Source organism: Lycorma delicatula, chromosome 7 (genome assembly GCF_047948215.1).
Source record: "Lycorma delicatula isolate Av1 chromosome 7, ASM4794821v1, whole genome shotgun sequence".
Taxonomy (NCBI): domain Eukaryota; kingdom Metazoa; phylum Arthropoda; class Insecta; order Hemiptera; family Fulgoridae; genus Lycorma; species Lycorma delicatula.
In genome coordinates, this window is record NC_134461.1 from 102918483 (window position 1) to 102938496 (window position 20014).

The 20014-nt window shown below is 31.4% G+C and overlaps 1 protein-coding gene across 4 annotated transcripts in view; it reads right to left on the minus strand.

The window, feature by feature from the left end:
* Positions 1-20014, minus strand: part of LOC142328167 (uncharacterized) — a 63510-nt gene that overhangs the window by 36258 nt on the left and 7238 nt on the right. For 3 of the 4 annotated variants that reach the window (XM_075371717.1, XM_075371716.1, XM_075371715.1), the window contains exon 2: positions 234-305. The exons of the other annotated variant lie outside the window; for it this stretch is intronic. In XM_075371717.1, coding sequence (XP_075227832.1) covers positions 234-305 — 72 coding nt within the window. The remainder of the gene's footprint in view (positions 1-233; positions 306-20014) is intronic. 4 annotated transcript variants of the gene reach the window in all.

Sequence of the window (20014 nt, forward strand, 5' to 3'; positions counted from 1 at the left end):
ACACTTCTTATTCGAACATCAAGATAAAGCAGCAATCAATATTATGGTGTATTTATCATCTCATAGATCAAAGAACTACAAACAAGAATGTTTGGTAAAGACGTTTAGGCTAATGGTTTTTTTTTTGGGGACAAGAAAGATGTCTTGCTTGTCGAATTTAGTGACTGTGAAACTACTGTAAATACAGATACATGAGAATAATTAAAAGATTGGAAAAAAATATTAAAATTCACCTTTAACATCTGAAATGTTTACATTTTTTTCTGCAGCTTGTGTAACATTATGAAGTACATCATTTTTATGATCTGTAAAAAAAAAAAGATCACATATAATATCTTAATTACATATCAAGCACAAACATAAGATCTGAACAGTAAAATAAATACAGATATTAATCGTCTACCCACTGGGTAGGTTTAGTGGTGAACGCGTCTTCCCAAATCAGCTGATTTGAAAGTCGAGAGTTCCAGCGTTCAAGTCCTAGTAAAGCCAGCTATTTTTACATGGACTTGAATACTAGATCGTGGATACCGGCGTTCTTTGGTGGTTGGGTTTCAATTAACCACACATCTCAGGTATGGTCGAACTGAGAATGTACAAGACTACACACTTTATTCACACTCATACATATCATCCTCATTCATCTTCTGAAGTATTATCTAAACGGTAGTTACCGGTGGCTAAACAGGAAAAAGAAAGAAGATATTAATCGTCACTTAATTTCAAAAAAAAAAAATAAAACTAATAGTTTATAATATAAAAAGTTAATAATTCAATGTTTTAGAATAAAAAATGAGATAATCCCTCATTAAGAAAAGGAATAAAGGGTACGTATGATTCCATTCTTTTAACTTCAAACAGGCTAATGCAATTATATTCAGAAACTGTACTGTAAATTAATCTTGAAATGCTACATGTCAATAAACCATTAGTTAGGTAATACATGGTCATTCATGGGAACCGGATATTTTTGAAGTGGGTTGTACTCGGGCGTTCGTGGTGGGAGGGGCACGTGGCTGGTGTCTGACGTTTCCTTTGTTCATAGCATTTACATTTTAGTCGTTGAGATGGAGCCGTGGACGCTAGACCAACGCTTGTACGCGTATGACAGTTTTATGCAAAATGAATCCGTAACTGCTGTTCAGCGAGATTTCCGCCGTCAGTTTAATATCCATCGTAATGCAAGTGCCCCTTCTCGTAACACAATATTGCAATGGGTAAACAACCTTCGAACAAGTGGTTCAATATTGAAGAAAAAACCACCGGGTCCCCGACGAACTGCTAGCACTCCGGAGAACATCGAACGAGTAAGGGAAGCCATTGTCAGAAGCCCACGCCGCTCTATTCAGAGGCATTCAGCAGCACTTCAAATGAGCACAAGTAAGGTAAGACAAATTCTGCATACAGACCTGCATTTCCATCCTTACAAGATAGCTGTCGTGCAGCAGTTAAAAGAGCAAGATTTCACACAGCGATTACAATTTTGTCGACAAATGCTTACCGTTTTTGAAGAAAATGAAAATTTGTTATTGTGAATGAGTGACGAAGCCCATTTTCATCTGAATGGCTTCGTCAATAAACAGAATTGCCGGTATTGGACAGAAAGAAACCCGCATCAACTTCACGAGAGACCACTTCATAGCCCAAAGGTGACTGTCTGTGAGCAATAAAAAAGGTCGGTGTTATGGGACCATTTTTTTTTAAGAAAATGACGCTGCCGTAACTGTAACAGCTGATCGTTACATTGCGATGTTGAATACGTTTTTCATCCCTGAGTTACAAAACCGGGGAATCGACTTTCAAAATGTGTTATTCCAGCAGGATGGAGCTACAGCGCACACAGCGAGGGCAACGATGGCTGTTCTCTGTAATTTGTTTCCGGGACGGATCGTTTCCAGATTCGGCCACATTCCTTGGTCCCCTCGGTCCCCCGACTTGAGTAGTTGTGATTTTTTTCTGTGGGGGTTTCTGAAATTGCGTGTGTACGGCATTAAACCGCGTACATTGGAGGACCTAAATATCGCAATTCGTCATCACGACACCCAGATTGATGTAGACACGCTGCAATGAATTGAGGCCAGTTACCGTGAAAGGCTAGAAGGCTACAATGTATTGCCCAAAATGGACATCACTTGCCGGACATAATTTTTCGTTCATGAGTAAGTAACAAATGCTTTGATTTAACAAATGTTTCATTACAAATACAACTTTTTTAAAGTAAATATTCAATTTTTTATGATTATTTTAAAAACATCCGGTTCCCGTGAATGACCCTGTATAATTGTAATAAGCCTTTATATGAATGAAATAGCTGGTCACTTTAAACTATTAAACTGTACGGTTAATTTTTCAACTGTTAAATTGCAACATGATGCTGTAGTGACTAAAGAAAACAGAAGGAACCTTGTCAGCAACATGATTTTTATATAGGTGAATTATGTTATGATTCCACTTGTTGTAAGGTCCTGGATATGATGGCAGTCAAACTACTCTAATCAGAGACAGTCCATATGTCTGTAGATTAACTGTTTCCTTCCTCTGCCCTCTTTCCTTCCTTTCTTCTTTGAACAATTACCTTGGAAAATAAACATTAGCCACTACCAAGACTCCATTGTTGGTACCTTCAAATAGCTGGTAAAGCAGTCAGTTTAATTGGGCAGAATGGTGACCGTGCTGTGTGCCTGTACAACTGCAAAAAGACTGTTTTGTATTTGGGGGTCATACAAAAACCTTAACCAGTTACGCTGAATTCGGCTGAAGATACACATTAACTGTGTAAACTGAAGCACATATTTCGTCATACGGGTCTGTTCAACCAGTATCTATCTGACCCATTTTTTTCTCAAAAAGTTTCAAATCAAGGAATAGAACCTGGTACCAAGCGTTCATTGTATGTACTGTATCTAGTGTGCATAGATATTTGTTGTAGCCTCAAAATGTGTCAGTTGTTGTCCAGCAGCCATTTTGTGTGACAGTGTAATAAGTGTTAGTCACTTTTTTTATTTTGTGTATAATGCAGAACGCGTTAAACAATGTTAATACATCAACTGCCAAAAACTTGTTGATATACAAAGTGAAACAATTTGTAGGATTAAGCAGGCTTTCAAGACCACAGCTCTAGTAGTTAAAGAATGGAGAGTGATTTAATATTGAAAATTGTAAAACTTCAGTTGAGTATCCAGCATACCAGTAGACCATCAAGAAACATAAAATGTCATTAATAATGTGCAAAGTATGATAAGGACAACTATCCAACTGACCACTGCTGACTTTTTATTATTGCAGTTATGCATCACGAATATGGAAGAAAAAGCCAACTGTCAACAAACTGTGTTTTCTGGAGTTCTATAATCTTCATGGATTGGCACAAAAGAACAGACCAGTGAAAATCACACAACTGTTATCACGATAACTCATATCTGCCCATTCATTACCTCTAATCTAGGACTTCTAGGTCAAATATGAAATTCGTCTGGCTCCTTACTTACAGACAAGACCCCATGTGTTTTCTGGTTGTTTCTAAACTGAAGGTATCACTAAAAGGTGCCCAATGATAGTCAAGAAGAGATGACTAAACTTAGCATCGCTTGTAAAATTCTAAGAATTTCCACTACAAAAAATGTTAACACAATGGAGAAAGCATCAAGTTAGACATATGGAGTCACAAGGGGACTTCAAAGATGTCTAGGACTGGGAGCCACTAAGTAAACTGTAATTTATTTCACTGCCAAGAATTGGATAATTTTTGAACACAATTCTTCAAATCTAATATAATCTAATTTGTTACAGGTAATCTTTCCAGTGCTTATTTACAGATTATAATACCCGAGAATCATAAATCTTTCAAAATAACAATGATGATTCTGGTGAACTGATTAGATTGAATGAATCAGTTCACTAGAATCAGAAGTTTTACGCAGAGTTGCACATATCTGAAGATACGTGCAACTCTGCTTAAAACAGGCGTTTTACAGATGGGAATCTGTCTGTACCTGTTTTAATTCTTTTTGTTGCCTTTTTTGTCTTTCTCTAAAAATATTAGAAAAATTAATTTTTTTATGGTTTTTATAATGTTGACAAAAATTACATAAACAAAATAAACTTGGAACAATTGGTTCAACCATCATACATGTAGTTGTAACATATGAAAAAATATAAAATTGCATTTGTGATGTAAATGAGACAAAAACCAGCTAGCAGATGGGCATTTGAAGGTCAGGCTTTAATAATTTGTCAATAATTATTATTTGTAATTTAAGCAATAAATTCTATTTTAAAAATAAAGAATTATTTTATACAGATATTATAAAAAAAGATTAAATGAGAGACTAAGAGTAAATTTACAAGTAGAAAATTACTAAATATATAATATTTGTTAAGTGAATAACTGTAATGCATATTTACATTACCTGCTATACTTTAAGGAAATAAGTTAATACAATATTTTACAAAAATTCAATAATACTGTATATACTATACTATCCATACAATCTTTTTGCTAACAGTTTTTACATAAAATGTACATTATTTTATGTGTTTATTTTTATTGTAGTATTTGTATGAGGTAGCTTCAAAACGTTTCTGGAAACTGTGCTTTCTGTTTAAATAGTAGTAATGTAGGGAGATTTCATAACTTAACTGCATTCACAATGTTACAATATGGGCAGGAAGTAATCAGGTGTTTTTGCACAACCAAATATCAGCACACTGATCCCCCCCCCCCCACCGAAGGTCAAGAGATACCTTGGGAGTATCCACCCTATTCTCTATACTTAACACAAATTGATTTTTATCTGTTTACATGCTTGAAATATTCGGAAAAAACCAAAACAAGGATACAGTAATGCATTACATACATCATCGTTGAAGTGATGTCACTGTATTAATAACATGACAAAACAGCTGAAGAAAGTTTATAAAAAAAAAAGGGTTCCCGGAACATTTTCAAAAACTTGGCAGAACTTAATTTATACATTTATAAAATAAACAAACATGATCCATGAACTTAAACCTAACCTGCATTAAATAAAATATATATTATTATTTAACAACATTAAAAGTAAAAATTAAAAAATTCACTTGACATAATATTTTATGCATATCTACACATAATAAGGAATCCTGCACAAATTTTAAATTGCGTAACATAAACTTATTTATCAAATTATAGAACTTTCTAACGTAGGTTAAAAAAGGTTTATTTAATGCTGGGTAGGATATTTCACATGCCACAAAAATTTCCTGTGCACATACAAGCATGATTCAATTCAATAAAAATAAATACATCAAAATAAAAAAATTACTCTTGAATGTACAATATATTCAAGAGGAAGTTGGTATAACAGTGAAGTTTGATAAACGACCTATCTATCTATTAACTATTAGTTACTTATCTATGAACACAGCTGTCATTTTTTAAATAAACCTTGTGCAAATCAAAACTTTATTGTTTTCAACTTCCAATTTGTTAGCCAGATGTGTAGAAACAGATGATCCATTACAATGGGCGGTAAGAAGTAGTATGGCTAATTGAGTATAGCATTTATTGTGGCATGTGAAATAGTTCGGTTCTGTTGACTTGCAATAAGGCTGATTTCAGTTATATATTATTACAATTATATTATATTATTTTTTTTGTATCTGGTGGTAGATTTTTATTGCAGTGATTTCTATATGTTCGACTATTTTTTATGGTTATGATAATTTAAAGATTGATTACATCAAAAGGATGCAAATGTAGTATATGGATCATGTTGACAGTTTTAATTAATAAGGTGTGTGCTTAATTCTTTATAAGTTAAATTTTCAAGTATTATATAAGACCTAATGGGCCATGTCCTCAGCTAAGCTACAATGTAGGTTTAATGATGGATCTAATGGGTGCATTTTGTGTAATGCTTTTACTAAAGGTGATAGGAACTTATATTTGTTTAAGTAGTTACTTTTATTTATGTTTATTATTCAGTATAGGGTCGGATTTAAATTCAATAGTGTTATTTTTGTGAGCATATTTGTCATATTTATGTTACATGAACATAGATGTTACATATTACATGAACCCTGTGATTTTATCACACAGAGTAGTACAGGATTACTCACCAATTAATTATATGAATAGAAGAGTTTTTATAGTGCATGGAATCACAATTCCATTTATTTCTGAGTCATTTTAAGATTAAAAAAAAAGTATTCATGAAATCAATTTAAATAGAAATACAGATTTTAAAATTAAAATAAATAGAAATAAAATCTTAATGTAATTCATTAATCTTGATGAATTACATCACCATTATAAACTTTTAACCTGCTATTATTTTATCTAACTTGAATAATAAATACATGACACTGAAAGTGTGATAGATCATGAATCAGACATTATCACTAAGATATATTATTATATCAGCACTAATTATTAACTGAGAACATTCAATTTTTAATCAAAATTATTATCTATTACTTAAAAGTATATATCACCAAAACAAAAAAAAACAGTTCAAATGGACTATATAATTAAAGAGCACTATAATGAATAAACATGCTGTGTTACAAGTGATTTGTAACCAATTAAAAATTATTTAATATGAATTTTGTATTTATAAAAGACATATGTTACATATATAAAAAATACAGAGGCTTACTGTAATATTATATTAGTAACAATAAAAGATAATACGAAAAAAAATAATACATGCTCATGAATAGAAATACTCGTAAATTAGGAATATATAGTTATTAAAAATTATTTTTCTGATTACAAACGTGAATACCAGGTGTGTAAATACGAAACCAGAATTTTTGTATAGAAAATACACGTTTATTGTATGAAAATGATACACAATATTTTATTCGAAATATTGTCCATCACTAGCTATACATTTTTCCCATCTCTCTGACAATTTATGAATGCCACACCAAAAAAACTATTGCTCTTTTGAGGCAAACCGGTCATCGAGCCATTTTCATATATTTTTATAAGAAGTGAAGCGCTGTTCAGCAAGTGCATGTCCCATCGATGTAAATAGTAGTTGGATGGAGCTAAGTCTGCTGAGTAAGCCTCATGCAAAAGCATTTCCCAACTGAACGCAATCATTTCCTTTACCAGTTTGGCTGTATGTGATGGTGCATTATCATGAAGCAAAATCACTTTGTGTTGCCTTGTTTGATATTCTGGTCGTTTTTCACGCAATTCTTGATTCAAATCTATCATGTGTTGTCCATAGCATTGAGTGAGTACTAACGATTTCGCCAGGTTTTAGCAGCTCATAATATAGATCACACCCTTCTGATCCCACAAAACACCGAGCATTCTCTTCTTTCCATAGTGATTTGGCCTTGAAATTGATGTTGATGGTTCGCCAGGAGTTACCCATGTTTTTTACGATTACGATTCTCAAAATATATCACCACTTTTCCATCCAAAATTTGAAAATTGGAAAAATGACTTTCTTTTGTACCTGGTGACCGGTATTTTGGTTTTCTGGCTGTCTTTCATTCAGTTCATGTAGAACCCATTTTCCCATCTTCTGGATCTTTCCCATGGCTTTCAAACGTATGAAGATGGCTTCTTGTGTTACATTTAATTGATCCACAAGTTGTGTTTGAACGTCGTCCTCATCCAACAATGTTGGATGAATTCACTGACTTCAAACTTTTTTGGTGGTCTTCCAGATTCTTTGTTTCACGTCAAAATTGTCATTTTTAATTTTTTTTTTAAACCACTCAAAGCACTGTGATTTACCAAGAGCATGCTCACCGTAAGCTTTGTCAAGCATTCGATGCAATTCTGCAGCAGTTTTCTTTAAAATGGTAACAGAAAATCAATTCTGTCCGTAAACCATAGTTTGTAGGTACAAAACCCGACATGTTCAACACTAATTAAAACTATGCTGTTGTATGAAACTTGTATTGTTGAGTTGAAAATCCTTGTCAGCTGTCAAAGAAAGAAAATGGCACTAATGATGCGGTTTGACAGTAACTACATTGACAGCTAGGGCCATCTTTGGGCAAATTTCAGTTTCATATTTACACACCTGGTAAATCATGTTTAATAATACTTAGCAACATGAAAGTAGCATCAACGGAAAGGAAAACTCAAAAAGCTTTGTATTACATTTGATTCACAACAACATATCACATGTGCTCAATGTGAGCTATGGTATCACACAAAACACATCAAGCATGTAGTCCATTTCCTCTAATACATGTAACACTGGGTAATCCACTAATGTAATGTCCACTGGGAATAGAAATATGAAGATCCTGGATGGTAGGTGGTAAGTGTGGTTGATACATGTACTATCTGACAAAGCCTCAGAGAAAATGACACAGGGTGTAAGTCACGAGGGCACATGGAAGCCAATCCAAACACACAATTTTGTCACCAGCATACCCAATCCCATAATCAATAATGAAATCAATAACTACACACAGCTGTAGCAACCATTGAAAATTTTAAGTTCTCCTTTCCATTGATGCTACTTTCATGTACCTGAGTGTTACTAAATATGAGTTATTCAAGTTCATAATCAGAAAGATCATTTGTAATAACCCTGCATTTACAATGTTCCTATATCCTTGCATTTAAATAATACAATATATAATAAAATTTAATATTATTCAATTTCTAAGTCAATGAATTATCAGATTTTTTACTCTTTAGCCTTTTACAAAACTTTTATGATTATTATTTTTTTAATCTGATTACAATTTCCTAGTGCTCATAAAATACAATTTAAACAATTGCAAAAAATGTTATTTATGTAATTTTAAGTACCATAACCAAACAACAGTATGCAAATTGACAGACACAAGTCACTGGCGTAACAATATTCCCCCACCACAAAGAAAGCAAGCAATATAGCACGACACTGAGCAGTGAAGTAGTTTTTCACTGCTTTCTTTACTGTCAAAACATATTGGTGGTACACCGAAATGATAGTGGCGCCATTCCAGCCTGTATGTAACATCTTCTACTACAAATTTATTAAAGCAGCTGTTTTTTCTATTTCTGTTTAGGCTCTGAAACCACCGAAGGTATTACTTCAGAGGATGATATGTATGAGTGTAGTTTTGTACAGCATTAATTTACAACTTTTGACAATACTATCGTGCCTCAAATACTTTACATGCATCACAATCATAAGACGAGAGTGGAACAGATTATGTAAAGCAACAAATTCCTATTTATTTAACACACAATATATCATAAACATTTTATTAGTGTGTCAGCTAGCTGAAGATTTTGCCCTGCATTCTACACCTTCGGAAAAATTAAGTCTTATTGTAATTCTTCTATATCAAATCAGAAGGTTGATTTAATGGTTTTACATCAAATCTGACCTGGAAAAAATAGGTCCCAGAACTGTATTTTTAATTCTCCAGAAATCAGGGGTAAAAAACAAAAGATTAGGGTGGAAAAACACTATTTTATGTTTGGCATAAAATAACTTTGTTAAATGGGCAATAAACAGATAAAAATTTAGAACATATCTTATAGAGAATTTGATTCTGTGTAAAATGGTATGAATAAGTCTACAGAACCTAATACAAACTAATTTCAAATGTGCCATATTTTAACTAGGCATTAAATGAAACAAAATTTTCAATACTACGAATCAAAAGAATTAAATATTTTAAAAACGAAACAATCAAAATTTAAAAAAAAGAATAATCAAATAAATACATCAACAGAATAAATTTATCAGACCTCAAGATTATAAAAAAAAAATTAATTCTATCAAAATCTGTTTGAAGTAATTTATTTCGTAGTAAGCTTTTTGAACTACATTTGAATCGGCAATAAACATTTAAATAAGTGAATGGAAAATAATGAATGTATGTTATTATTTAACAGTGCCTTGTAAATTTTCCAATGAAGAATTCACAGATATCATTATTGGATATGGGTTCTACAATGGAAACACACAAGCTGCACAGTGAGGATATAAAATATTTCTGAATAACAGATTCCAGACCATATATTTTGCTTTCATATTTCAGTGTTTACATACCACTGCATCATTGCTGTCTTCATGTACTGCTGAACAGCAAGAACATCCTGTCGTGATAGAAGAAGACCAAATTCAGTATACTAAACACAGCCTGGGCATCACTACCAGAAGAATTTCTTACAACACTGGTTTAACACAAAGTAAGATATGGCGAATACTTGGAAAGGATTAACTCCATCCTTTAAATTTACAAAAGAAACAAAATTTACTTCCTATTACAGAGCTTCTTGTATGCTTAATTTTTTGTAACTGGAATCTGGACAATGCTAATAACATGCATACTACTTTGTTTAAAAATGAAGCCACATTTACTAGAAAAGGAATTCATAATTCAAATACATAAGGAGTCGAAAATGCACATGGCAATGTCGAAACTACTCACAAAGTCACTGTGGTCCTTATTCATGCCATCTTACTCAACAATTAAATTTTCTAAAAATCTTGTTTTAAATGCTTATGTGTTTATTCCCCACTAATAAAGTTATTTTATGCCAAAAATAAAATAGTGTGTTTTTCGTCTTTGGTCTTTTACCTCAAATTTCTCAAAATTACTAAAAATACAGTTCTGGGACCTTTTTTTACAACTTTTCTGATCAGATTTCATAAAAAACCATTAAAATCTGGACCCCCAAGAATTTCAGTCTGGCTTAATTTTACCGAATGCACAGAAATCAAGGTGAAATCTTACACAAGTCAACACTCCCTACTGAAGCGTTTCTGAACTTATGTTTGTATGAACTGTGTGTACGTTGGCACATGTGAATGTCTAATCCAGATATGTCCTTGAAAATACGGATTGTATAGAAGAGTTCAAAACCACCAAAATGTCCAATTTTCAACTGAAAAACATCTGGAACACAACCTATTTCAAATTCTCATAATATTATAAGCATAACTTAAAAAAAAAATAACAACAAACCACTTTCCTCCTGAATTTATTAGCTTATGTATGAATGTCATTTATGAACAGAACATCATTAAAGTAATCTCACTAGAAATCATTTTATATTTGATTTCAATTTTTTTTCTTTTAACACAAAATCTAAAAAAGAATATCTTTTGTGAAATGTATAATACAAAAAAACATACAATGAATGTTATCAAAACAAGATTACATTGTTTACAGCACAAAAGTGATTAGTTTACAATATGTATATATATCAGGAAAATATGATGAAGAAACTATACCAAGTAATAATATGTTTAAAATTAAACAATTTTTTTTTAAAAATGATAATGAATGATAAACATGTGGTTAAATAACACATAAAATTAAAACAACATATTTCCTTTCAAGTGTCACATTATTTTTATAAGCTAAACCTACTATGCAAGCATTATTTCAATCTGCATTGAAAGTAAAACAGGAAATTTAAAATCAGTTCTATTACAATAATATTTAAAATTAAACAATAAGTAGTACAGTATTGGCTAAAAAAATTGGAGACAGTATACAATATGAATTGAAAATCACAAATTAAATATACTTGTATATTCCATATTACGAGAGGTTATCTCTAAAGTAAAGACTATTTCATTGTAAAAAAATTTATTATTAAAACTTTATAAATAGTTTTTATTTCTCTTAAACTACATACCTTATACCACATGAATTAAGACATTTATTGTAGCGATACACCAGCTTCAATATACCCTAGTCATATTCTTCTGCCGCCAGTCCATTTAGCCACTGATTAACAGCACTTTTAAGTTCATTGCCACCCGTGAATTGCTTACCACTCAAAAATTCTTTCAATTTCCCAAACAAATGATAATCAGAACGAGCTAAGACCAGGCTATATGAAGGATGATCTTAAATTTCCCACCCAAAGTTCTCAGTAAATAACATGCCGGACCCAAATGTGGACATCCATTATATCGTGCAGCAGGACGACATCATCAGTCAGCCGCCCACATCGCCATTTTTTTAATGGTGCGCTGTAACGTAGAGTTTCGCTGTAGGCTTCTGCTTTTATAGTCATTCCACGTAGCATGAAATCAATCAGCAATATGCCAAACCAATCCCAAAAGACTGGCAATCAGTTTGTGGCTTGACCTTCGTCGGTCTGGTTGGTGATTGAGGATAACACCACTCACTTTGACTGCCGTTTTTTCTCTGGCGTGTAACACGAAATCCATGTTTCATAACCTCTGTGTTCCTACCTTTTTCTGTGTAGCACATCAAAAATTCCAAAGCAGATCCCATTGAGATTCTTTTGTGACGTTCCATTACGACTTGCGGCACCCAACCAACACAAACCTTTCTGAAACTTAAATGGTCATTAACAATGCGACCAATAACAGCTCTTGAGACAACAGGGAAAAGAAGGGTAAGGTTGGAAATCGTTGAGTGACGACTTTTTCTGATTTCATCATCGATGCTTTTCAATAAATCCTCAGTGATTATCAAGGGCCTCCCTAAACAATCTTCATCATGTACATTAATTCTGTTATTTCTAACCCTTCCCTTTCACACCCCTTCAAATGTTTATTTCATTCATTCAACAGCAACCAAGTGCCTATGTATTTCAGCCGGCTTAATGTTTTGATGGTTCAAAAAACCTATGACCACGTATTTCAGTCAGCAGCAACATCGATTTTCCTATTCATTTTATAACATAGTAACTCACATGTAATCAGCAATACTACAATGCGACAACTTACAAACAACAATTACTAGTAACAATGACACACAGATTTGCCAACCTTAAGGAAAGAAATTTCCCAGCAGTCTTTACTTTATAGATATCCCTCATAAATAGTATTTCATATATACTAATATGCAGCTAAATCAAGTGAAAAAATAATAAAGAATTTTAATGATAGCATTACAATTATTAATTATCCTTACTACCTAAGACAGTGTTTCTCAACCTGTGGGGTGCCCCCCCACCATCGGAAGGGTGATAACACTAAATGGGGGGACAAGCACGTCAAAAAGAAAATATTAAAAAAGTTTATTATTTACCAAAAGGAAAGCAAAATACATTCTGACATAATTCACATTTACACTAACATAATACACTTATAAATAAGATTATATCATACTGCACAATGTATTTAATAAATAATTAACTCATCAATACTAAATTAAAAACAGGTTTAATAATTTTATTAGTGACTTCCTTGTACCTGTCTTTAAGAAGGACGGTTTAATATTAAAAATAAACACACCCAGAGTTCTTTTTCTGTACTTAGCTGAGATCTATATTTTGTCATCAAAGAACCCATCACAGAAAATCCGGTTTTGCAAAGGTAGGATGTAGAAAATGGTAATAGTACATGAAATTCTCTTGTTTTTAGAGCAGAAAACTCATCATCCACCCCTGCCCAAAATTCAAAGAGTGATTTATTATTAAATTGTCTTTTACTTTTGCCACATGCCGTGAAGTCTATGAGATTTCTTCTTCAGCAGTTGAGAGCTCTTCAGGAGTATTTTGAAATGTCTCCAACTCATAACTTGCTAAGCTATCAGCAAGAAAATACTTGCCAGCATGGCTAAATCATTCTCAATGGTTACAAAAATAACTTTCAAAGTTGTTCTTCAGCCTTATATGTTTTAATACATCCATCCACATTTGCAACCATTTCTAGGGGTTTTTGCTTTAAATTTCTCTCCACAATTCCAATTTTCAACAAAAACATTAACTTTATCACTCATATCCAACATTATGTGTATCTGCTCCTTGGAGTTAAAGATTCAAGGCATTTTTTCTGAATATGTTGATCAAGTAGCTCAATTCCATCACAAATAAACCATTACAAAACTTCTCAGATTCCGGTCGGTTTTCCTCTTCTAGAAAAATGGTGATTTCATCTATTAATTCATAAACACATTGCAAAAATTTACCACGTGATAACCATCTTGCTTTGCACTACTGTAACACAATCTGTTTTCCAATTTTCAATTAAATCTTTCTGCGTTTTTTAAATCAGGTTAGGTTAGTTTCCTCTTGATTATTACAGTTTTTGGCTACTTCTCCTTCTTAAAATGATTATCTTAAAGCATAAATTTAAATTACAATATAACTCGATGTTAATTTAAGTTTGTAATTTTAAAATAATGTTAATGGCAGTAAAATAAGCCATAATGTTTGTTTTTATTTTAATAACATCTGATCATACGATTAATAGAAAATACCAAGAAAACAATTTCTGCTAAATTCATCAATATTTTACTATTCAGCAACAGTAAGGTTTAAAACATTTAATCTGCAAAAAGAGTTCATGGGGATACTGAGTACTGGTTTTAACTAATTTAATTAAAAATGGCCCTAAGAATAGATTAAAAAAATCTAACAATATAAATGATTACACTTAGAAAATTGTAAAAAAAAAATATTTTATGAAAAATTTTTATATACTGTATTACATAGAATACACTGTTGGACTTTTTAAGTGTGTAAGTGCTTGCACACATATAAACAAGATTTACAAGGTCAGCGTAAGCTATGAATGTGACAGCCAAATATATAAAGTGACAGCGGCACATACAATGGTGTTCATCTTAAGAGAAAGCCCATCAGTAATTTATACTAATGCATATTTTTGTTAAAATACATACATTGGTGTGAGATGGGTAAAATAATGTGAAAGATGTTGATACGACTGGAGCTGGAGCGAGGAGGACTGCTTATTGCCTGCTCATTTGAGTATTACCAGTGGATGTTGTGCACTGGCTTTTGAACAAGGCTGTGTAATCATGTGTTCTTGTTTATTAAAATGTGGTTAACTTTGAAGAACATGTATTCATGATGTACACTTATTTAATGATCAAATCTCATGTTATCTGTCAGCAAACGTTCAGGGTGAAATTTGAAAAGGAAGCATCAGTGTTATTCAAAAGTTAGTTAAAAAATTCTGTGAAATAGATTTAGTGTTCAGAACAGAAACATGCCTGCCACGGGTCAGTTTTAACAATGCAAGTTGTACAGGACATTAAAGTGGCAATTACAAAATCTCCTAAATTTTTGTGTGTAGCTAAGTTAAGAAAAAAGCATTTCACTAAGTTCAGCCCACAATGCAGTGAGGATAATGCTGAAATGTTATCCACATCAAATGCAGGTTTTCCATGAGGTAACTAATATTGATTATGCTAAACAGGTTCACTAATGTCAGTGGTTCTAGAACTTCATTAGAAGCAACATTGGTATTTTATGTAAGGTGTTTTTCACATTGAAGCGTGGTTTCACTATGGTGGGTATGTTAATAAATAGTCAATACTGGACCTGGGGGGTACTGAAAACCCACACATTCTCTTTGAATCTCTCCTACAACCCCAAAAATAGGTGTATGGTAAGCAACAAATAATAGGACCCTTGCTTTTTACAAAAACTGTGGATACTGCAATCTACCAAGAAATTAACCAACAACTCATAGCCTTACTGCAAGAGGATGAGTATGACTGCTGGTTACAACAGAACAACACTAATTGCCATAAAGCTTGTTCTTCTATGGAGTTTTTTCAGGAGAAAAAAATTTCTTCTACTGAGAGAAAAGGATTGTGGCCACCAAGATCAGCTTATTTGACTAGTCCAAACTTTTTTCTTTGGGGTTACTTAAAAAGAAATTGTTTATAGGAGCAATCCACACACCCTGTAAGAATTGAAGACGAATATTACCAATACCATCCAGGAAATAGGCAGAATACAGCTAACAAGAGTAGCCAAAGAACATGGTGACATGTGTTCAAAAAGTGCATACAAGGGAATTAACATCATTTTGACATAACAACACCTAAGTGTTTGCAAAAAAAATTATTATTTATTTTTGCATATTATTTATTTTTTATTTACTAAACTATATGGGGTCTCTTATAAGTTGAAAACCCTGTACTTATTGCCTTATGCCACCTTTTTATGTACTAGTATGTTGTTTTTACGTACTTATAAGTATAAAATTAACATAATTCACAAATGCTATATCTTTCACAAGTTCACATTAAATTATTTCAAGTTTACATGTAACATAATTCAGATAAATGCTTAAAATCTAATAAAATAAAGTAAAAAATAAATTTAAAATATCCAGGTGGAAACAGAAACGTCATACTATGAAAAGTGTTAATAATTCATCAACAAAATAAAATACAGAATTAATATCTACAAAATATAACAAAAATAAGGGGGTTACGTATTAACGCCACTGCAGCTAGAGCTTTATTTAAAAACAAAGTAGTCAATCGGATCTCAGCGGAAAATGGGCCGATATAGAGTTTAACATAGATTCAAAACAGTCTACTAATTTTAATAAATGGTTATTTATATTTATTTATTTTTTTAACCTACGCTCGCTAACCTTGACTAATTAACATTATTTAAATAATAAATAATTGCAATAATTACTGAATTTATTAAATAAATACTCAAAAAATTACGGTGTTAATTAGTCAAGGTTAGCGAGCGAAGCGAGCGTAGGTTAAGTTTGGTTAAATTATATTTATAAAATAAATAAATATAAATAAGCACTTATTATAATTAATAAAGAGACTGTTCATTTTCCACCGAAATCCGATTGACTACTTTGTTTTTAAATAAAGCTGTAGCTGTGGTAGCGTTAATACGTTAAGTACCAAAAATAATTTTTATACACAAAAAACATTGAAAATAAATTATCTTTAAAGAAACACTAATTTAGAAACTAAAATGGTGTTTTTTTTTTTTAAATTAAAATTTTCAAATTAAATTTTTATTTATTTAAACAAATGAATTTCAACTTAACCTCTGAATTTATGTAGTTTAGTCCTTAATTTAAAAAAAAATTTTTTAGCTAATTACTTACTGCCAACATTTTAGCTTTTAAAAACCTTTTCCCATCACAATGAACCGCGGTTGATTAGCGCTCCGCAAAAATATGTTTGTATCTTTTTGCCTCCCTTCATATTCTTATGCTACCCTCGTGTGAAAAATTTTATGAAACAGTTTGCCGATTTTAAAAATAATACTTTCAGGCAAATCGGTTGAAAATTGGGCAAAATATGATGAAAAACCCGTGTCATAAATCACATATGTTAGTATAAGTGAAAGTAAATTCGAAATTCCCACCACTTAAAAGGCTATTCAGATTGACAAAAAACAACGTATACTGTTATTCAGTACGAATCGTTATGCGTTTCATATTTACCGACATCTTTTGCTAGAAAAGATATTTTTGACCTAAAGTAAAAGTGACATATTTATGACCACAACAACCTTCTTTTTTTTTTGTCATATAACATAATTTATTATGTGTTTCAATACATCGATATGTTGCTAATATAATAAGCTATTTTTGTAAATAATAAATAAATCCGTAACCCTCATAGCAATTATAATACACAAGTCACACACCCACAAGCACATTTCTGAGAAGAAAAAAATGGTCATATTCTTTCTAGTCTAAATAAAACATTTTACATCGTATAAACCTCGTTCAAATTGTGTAATAAAACTGATTCCTTTGTGAATATAAAACAATATAACCGACTTCGATACCATATAAAATGGTTTTGTAACAGCGTTTTAAAACCGACGCCGTACATAGCCAGTTTAATAGCTACATGATCAGAAAAGGTTAAATTAAATAAAACAATTCGAGTCACTTCTTTTTTCTTAGAAAATATTCTTGTAAAAGCTGGATAATAAATACTGTTCCAATAGAAATCAGCTACATTATTAGTTTACTTGATTTTATCTCAACACTATTGGTTTTCATCAGCCTCATTTTCATCTTTGCAATTCTGATGATAGTCAATTAGATATAAAACATGTTCAGACATCATTAAAGTAATGTGAGTAATACTACAGTAAAGTATGAAAATCGTAAAACAATAAATTGGTTAGTATCGTATTACCTATAGTTGCTAATCTATAGCATAATAATATTAATCTAATAGGTTATATCAGTTAAATAAAATTTTATACAATATTAAGAAAAACAAGGCAAGCTTATTATTATCAATTAAAACATAGACATAGCTAGTAATTTTTTTCTGAATACTGTATAAATTTCAACCACGGCAAAATTAAAAGATAATTAATTATACACAATTATTTTTCAATAATTTCTTGACAAAATGATAATTTTTAAGAAAATGTTTTATAAACTCAAGATATTTCCTTTCTTTTTCCCAACTAGGCAGAATCTGTCACTACCACAGAGAAAATTAGCACTATTAGTGAAATATCTTTAATGAATTGAGACTGCATATAATTATTGCATCGTTCACACAGAAAGGTTCATTAATTTGTAGGTTTACACTGTCTGTTCCAAACATTTTTATCACATGTAAAACATCTTGGGTACACTAACAGTTATCAAGATTTACTTTTTCAGAGTAATAATGTTCAATATATAGTCAATTCCTATGGTGTGCAGAGTAAAAATGCCACTGTTCATTTTCAAACAGCCATATACAGTGTAAAAGTCTTCAACTCAGTAAAGGAAGCAACAGGAAACTGCTTTCCTCCTCCTCATACTCCTTAAGCCTTGCATGAGAATAAGTGTTGTTCTTTTTGACCAGCCATGTAATTTCTTGAAAAGGCGGTCTTGTGTCAAGTCATCTTCAGTATTATGTTTATGGTACCAAACAAAAAAATTGTGAAATTCATTTAACGATTATATTTCATCGAATGAAATATATTTAATTCAGGATGTTGTCAAAATGTTTTCTGTTATCTTGTTTGAACTTCAGTATCTAGTTTGGATTATATCTCAGATTACAACTCTTAATACAATTAAAATATTGTAAATCAGGACACTGATAAACATTAACTATTTCTTTGTAAAGTCATGAATAACATAAAAATTCTAATATGAAGCAAAACATATAATAATTCATAATGGAATGTATATAAAGACACCGTAATTTATTTTGCCAGAAAATATGTCCTATCAATGCTTGCAGAGGAGTGGGTTGTATAGAATTCTCTGCTGTCATTTATCCAGCCTGTCATCAGAGGCAAATGAGAGAAAAGTAGCTCTTAAAAAGTAAAACAAAAGTAGCCTTAAAAACTTTCCAGCTATATTTGCTCTATGCAGAAATATAATTAATGTGGTTTTGGTTAATTGAGGATCATCCTAGCCAATTACTGCTTGCCAGTACCCATTACACTTCAAATAAAAATTTTATATCGGAAACTAAATCATTAATGAACAAAAAAAATCAAGATAATTATAAAAGTATAATAATCAAATAAGTTATTTTATAAGAAATATTATAATTAGGATACAATTCAAACTGAAAAGAGACTAGATTGGAAAATTTGGATTAAAAATTTAGAAACTATGTATTTTGAGATTGACAGTTTACATCATGTTACCTACAACATGGTTGACACTTAATAAACATAAACCGGGTAACTTCCTTGGTTGTATATATAAAGATAAATATATACTACTAAACATGTCTAGAAAGTTTCAATTAATAATAATTCACAAAAATAACCTAATAAACTTGCTGAATTAAAAAGCTCAGTACGGAATTACCGATTTATATAAAACATTTCCAATTCATGGATTCAACATAAATTATTAAAATATTATACTTAATCCTTGTAATATTATATAAAACATAACCTGTAAGTAAAATCTGACGCTGTCATTATTAACTCATTAGTACAAATTAACAGGGAAATGTGCAATAATTTAAATATGCTCTAAATGAAATATGTTCATACCATATTTTGTTTTAAATATATGTCAAATGTCTTCCATTCAGGTATGATCACTTTTCACACTACGCAGCCAGATCACACGTAGCACTCACAACACACAACATATCTTGTAAGTTCAAAACTTATTTCATATTTTTTTTTAATATGCTGATATCTTGTGGACAACTTAAATAAACTTTACCTTTCAAGTATCCATGTAGAAACAAGTCATAACAACAGATCAGATCTTGCCAGTCATGGCCACAATACCAGACTAATGAAAAAAGTAACCGTATAAGACTATTGAATCTCTTGATATGAGCAGTCTTTCTGAAATCACTATACATGAGTTCTATCTAATCTAGTAAAAAA